Below are 5,389 nucleotides of genomic sequence, written 5' to 3' on the forward strand. Positions count from 1 at the left end.
CGTGTGCTTCAAATATTCTTGTTGCCCATACAACTGTCAGTCAGGGCAGAAAGGCAAGTGTGACTTACTATGATTATTACTTTCTTATTCCAGCGTTTCAAGGGATCATATCACAGAAGAGGTATGAAGGTTTAATTTTAGTATTAATATGTAAGTACTGTGCCTAAAATCACACATTGTAATCCAGAAACAATGAATGATTCTGGATTATGGCAGTTCTGATACTTTCATGCGCATATAAAAATAAATCAATAAATTAAATGATGTACTGCAAAACCCCAGATCTTTACATCACTATACAGTAGTGAATGCACCTAATGATTTTGTGTATATACATAATTTTACAATAATGTTACAGGTTTTTTTTACTGAATTTGATTGTAAAGTTTACAAGACTACAGTTGATAAACTGCCAGATGTGCCCAATCTTACTGACAACATCAGTAAGTACATTCATGTTAGCAGCAAATGACTATTCAAAATAAATAAAATCCATTTTATACACAACTGTATAATGTTAACAATGTCATTTAAAAAATGTAAGTAAGCAATAGTCTGTCATTTGAGATGTAATGAGCTTGTTGTCATTCTACAGTATTCCTCTCTACTAAGCGCCTTAAAGAGAAGCTCCTTCCACGCTGCATTCAGACACTTTCTCTAGATCTTCCATCACTAAGTCTTGCTCGTTGACGTGGTTCATCCTCCTCGAGCTGTTGTTCTCCAGGCTGTTAAGAGAGATGGGCTCTGTGGAGGGTTGCGGGTTCACCGGTTGCACAGAATTGCCCTGCACCCTGTGAGAATAGGTCCGATGCTGACCGCCGACAGGACACAGGCCGAACTTAAACACGGCCTGAAATCCACGGCGGAAGTTCTCATTGAAGAACCCGTAGATTATCGGGTTGACGCTGCTGTTGAAAAAGGCTAACCAGTGGGCAAAAGGGTAAATGTAGATGTTAATAAGCTTGTACTGATGTTCAGTAAGTTTAACATAGTCTGTTAGCATCATCAGCGTCCACAGAGGCAACCAGGACAAGATGAAGAGCAAGGCCACGATGAGGAGCATTTTGATCACTCTTTGTTTTTTCTTCGACACGGAGTGACGGTTATCGTGGCCCGGTTTGGCGCCTGCCGGCATGGCCGTTTTGAACAGAGTGATGCCGATCCTTGCATACATGATCACTATGAGGGACAGAGGAGCCAGGTAAATGTTGGCAAACAGGATGGTGGTGTAGATCTTCCTCATCTCCTGGTTAGGCCAGTTTTCCCTGCACCAGTAGAAAGGGCTTGTTCGGTTGCCATCTCCCAGGAACACACGGACACTTTGTTCTTTAGTCACCTTAAGCATGACGCCAGAGGGGCACATGATGGACACTGCCAAAACCCAGATTATCACAATGATAAGCGTGGCTGTTGATATTGTCAGTTTTTGCTTGAAGGGATATACGATACATCTGAATCTGCAAAAGACAACCGGCAACACGTTAAACATTTAACAGCTCTTTGGAGAAACAGCTGTGTCAGATAGGAAACAAATAACATGAGGTGCCTTTGTAGTGATTTTGAAGTGTTTTTAAAAAGAGTGTATTAGTTCCTCACATTGGTTTATTTTATTATGCAGTCATACTGAGCACTACTGATTGAGGCTTTTTCAGTGTTTCTTCTCTTCAGTACATTTGGGGATGAACAAGGTGACAGTATTTCAAAAGATGTTTGCTCTCATTCCCTGTTCTCTAAACTCAGTGTCTCAGTTAATAGTAATTTCTGAATAATTTTGATCTGAAAAAGGTTTCTAGAGCCCAGAATGTTTGTTTTTCTATGCATTGTTAGCATGATTAGCTACAATAACCCATTTATAGTTTTATCAGCCTCACTATTAGGCACAATTATAAAAGCCAGTTTCTGTCACAGAATTTTAAAAAAAAAAGGGAATTGTGACTTATCTCACAATTCTGACCTTCTTTTCTTGCATTTCTGACCTTATTTGTGATCAAGACAAATCCTTTTGTCCATGAAATGAGGTGCTCCTTAAAAACGATACAAATTCACAATTAAGAGGAAAAAGTGAGATGTAAACTCAGAATTGCAAGAAATAAAGACATAATTGTGACATTAAAATGTGCAATTACCCTTTTTTCTGGAAACAAGCTTCAATACAAAAAACCCCCACACCTTTAACCAGCCTTTTCCGTTAAGCTCAAATGAAGGGTAATCAGCCAAATCAGTACTCTTAAAAGTCCTCAAGTACAATTGTTCCCTTTCAGTCAGTCACGTTCGACGTTACGTCAGCAGTGACTGATGAATTGGGATCTCGCCCGAGAGCCCAATCACCTTTGAGTGTTAACAAGCATCGCACACCCCGCCCCGCAGCGTGGCTAAAGGAGAGCGAGTGCAGTTGCACATTCAGCTTTTCGCTTAGGAGCCAAGCGCTTCTCATGATTCTGCTCTGCAATCATCGTTCGAATGTGTAAGCAACGAACCAGGTGAAAGCTCTCTAGAGAGTGATGGTGTGACGGCGTGTCAGTGGTGGTCACTACTGAAAGAGCTTTTCTCTGCATTGTGCACGCTGCAGGCTTATCAAACAGTCCTGCACGCCGTACAGCGACCGTTCCCCTGTGTGCTTCAGCACTAAAATAGCTTTTTCTATAAAAGATCTAGCGGACGGCGAGCGTCTTTTTGAAGACGCCTCTCTGTCCGTGCATTTCTGGATGCGGTCGTTCCTGTCCTCATCTGACAGCCACAATCGCTGTCTCGCATGCCTGGGCTTAAGCATGCTGAGACTGCGATCGTGGGTGGTTTATGTTCGCATGGAACATGACCACGTCGACACGCCGGTCGCAACTCTCCTTTTCTGTAAAGGCTGAGTCCCCTTTCCTCTTGCCCAGCTGCTGTTGTGTGTAAAAGCACAGCCGCAGGTCTGCGTGACACCTTTAAAGACCGAGGATCACTGCGAGAGCCTTCCTCCGGCAAAATCTCTGTGATCACAGCAACCCATCGCATCGCTTGCCGCTCTAGATGAGGTTCAGATGTCGATTGCTGCATTGAAGAGAGGGCTATTATGCTCTGGATATGAAGATGACGTGGAGTTTCCCGCTTATGTGGTGCTTGCTTCTGCTGATTAGATTCAGAGTTGGCAGCCATGCTTGCTCCAGCTGCTGTGCACTCTGACTCGTTCTGAGTGATCGCGGCTGGTAGATTGGTTTCTGGGGGCACAGTGCGACGCGGCAATCGCCTTGCCCTGTCCCCGCGCCTTTCTTTCCAGAGGTGCATGAGAAGCTTTGGCAGCATGGAGGCAAATTAGTACTTTTTTAATGCCTGCAAAGTTTTGCAACCTGGTGGTGTTGTCCGCAGGTCCCGTCCAGCACCTGTAAGATAACAGCAGCTCTGGTTGCTAAGGCTTGCAGTGCTGCTGGACAGGCCGTCTCTGCCCTGCATGCGATAGCCACCCTGCAATTTACCACTCCAAAGCACTCAAAATGCACAAGGGTAGTTCTGAGCTGGGGTTGATGCAGGAACTGTGCACTATGACTGACCATGATGAAAGTCACAGCGCAGGCCCTCGGCCAGACGATGTCCACTTGGCTGGTCCAGAAGCCCCCTTGGCTAAACCTTGCAGAGGTGCGAGTTGTCACCAAAGTGTGCTTACTTGATTCTCCCATCTCACAAGGTGGCCTTTTTGGTGACACTGTTGAGGACTGTGCCCAGCAGTTCTTCGCAGTCCAGAAGCAGGCTGAGGCTCTCAAGAGCATGCCCCACTGTGCTACCAGATCATTATGGGCTGCCCCTCAGTCTGCTCGTCACCAAGGACGTCTGTCCTCTGCGGCAAAATTTAAAAAACGCTCCGGCACAGCCAGCTCAACCGTGATATCGAGCCCCCCACAGAGACGACGCCACCCATTTCAGCCACCGTTAAATCCTCCAAACAATGGGCAAAACCACTCCTGAGATGGGTGACCCAGAGACGAAGGGAGCTGCTCTTCCCCCAGAGGAGGGCCGGGTAGAGAACCTTTAAGTTGAATTTCTGTTCCACCACTGGCTTTATGGCCAGTGCAGTAAGGAGCAGTTTCCTCTATCTCTGAGTTGCAAGAGGACATGGATGGCAATGTGTGACGCTATGCCTTGCCACTCTCATCCCCCTCTTCTTTTACCAGCAGGCAGCAGGGCCCGGTTCGAGGATGCTATGCCTTCTCACACGCCCCCTGCCCAACCGGGGAGTCAGGTAAGTGTTGCACCGCACACTCAGACGCTACTCCAGGATGCTGTGCCTTTCGGGTCGGGTCTCTGTGCTCCACCACGCTGCCTCACTGCGGGTACGTCTGTGGTCCCTTTGACCCTGCTTACAGTCTCTGGAGGCCTGACTAGTGCTTCTTAGGCCGCCTTGCTGGCTTGTTTGGACCATCAAATTCGGCTATGCGATTCAATTCGCCCGGCGTCTCCCCAGGCTTTAGCTCTTGGCCTGTGGGCAGATATTGTAGTCCTACTGGCGGAGGACGCAATACAGACGGCCCTTCCAGCCGATGTTGAAGACACTGTTTTACAGACCGTACTTCTTTGTACCCAAGTAAGGCAGTGGGTTGCGGCCAATCTGGAAATGTGCATCTTGAACACAAGCTCCCATTCAAGATGTTAACGCAGGAACACATTTTCCAATGCATTAGTCCTCACGATTGGTTTGCAACGATAGACCTGAATGACACGTACTTTCATGTCTCGATTCTTTGCATTCGAGGGACGGGCATTTCAGTACAAGGTCCTCCCCTTTGGGCTATCCCTGTCGCCTTGTGTCTTCACCAAGGTCGTGGAGGCAGCCCTCATCCCGTTGAGGGAAAGAGGCATTCGCATTCTCAACTACCCCGACGACTGGCTCATACTAGCCCAGTCTCGAGCCCAGTTGTGCGAACACAGGGACTTGGTGCTCAGCCACCTCAGCCGGTTAGGGCTTCAGGTCAACTGGGAAAAGAGCTGGACTCGGTCAACCTGACAGCACGTCTCTCAGTAGAGTGTGCCCAGTCGATGCTGAACTGCCTGGAGTCGTTCCAGCTCAGGAAGACGGTTCCACTGAAACAGTTTCAGAGGCTCCTGGGGCATATGGCATCCACTGCCATTGTCACGCCGCTCGGATTGCTTCATATGAGACCGCTTCAGCGTTGGCTTCACGACCGAGTCCAGAGATTGGCATGGCAATGCGGCACTCACCGGGTCTCAGTCACCCCATCCTGCCACCAGACCTTCAGCCCGTGGTCGGACCTTGCCTTTCTTTGGGCGGGAGTTCCCCTAGCTTCATATCGCTTCTCTATTTCTGTTTTATCATGTGATAGAAAGTCTAAGGCCTTCTCATGCCGTCGTGCTGACATATCTAATCTACTACCTATTATACTAAGATTGCTGTAAA

General features: G+C 47.5%; 1 protein-coding gene across 1 annotated transcript in view; it reads right to left on the reverse strand.

The window, feature by feature from the left end:
- Positions 1-616: 616 nt before the first annotated feature.
- LOC107755724 (neuropeptide FF receptor 2-like) overlaps positions 617-5,389 on the reverse strand; it is a 22,064-nt gene continuing 17,291 nt past the window's right edge. Inside the window, exon 4 of the mRNA XM_016572607.1 lies at positions 617-1,457. Within this exon, the coding sequence (XP_016428093.1) occupies positions 617-1,457 (841 nt within the window). The remainder of the gene's footprint in view (positions 1,458-5,389) is intronic.

Source organism: Sinocyclocheilus rhinocerous, unplaced genomic scaffold, assembly GCF_001515625.1.
Source record: "Sinocyclocheilus rhinocerous isolate Xijiao unplaced genomic scaffold, SAMN03320098_v1.1 scaffold171, whole genome shotgun sequence".
NCBI lineage: Eukaryota > Metazoa > Chordata > Actinopteri > Cypriniformes > Cyprinidae > Sinocyclocheilus > Sinocyclocheilus rhinocerous.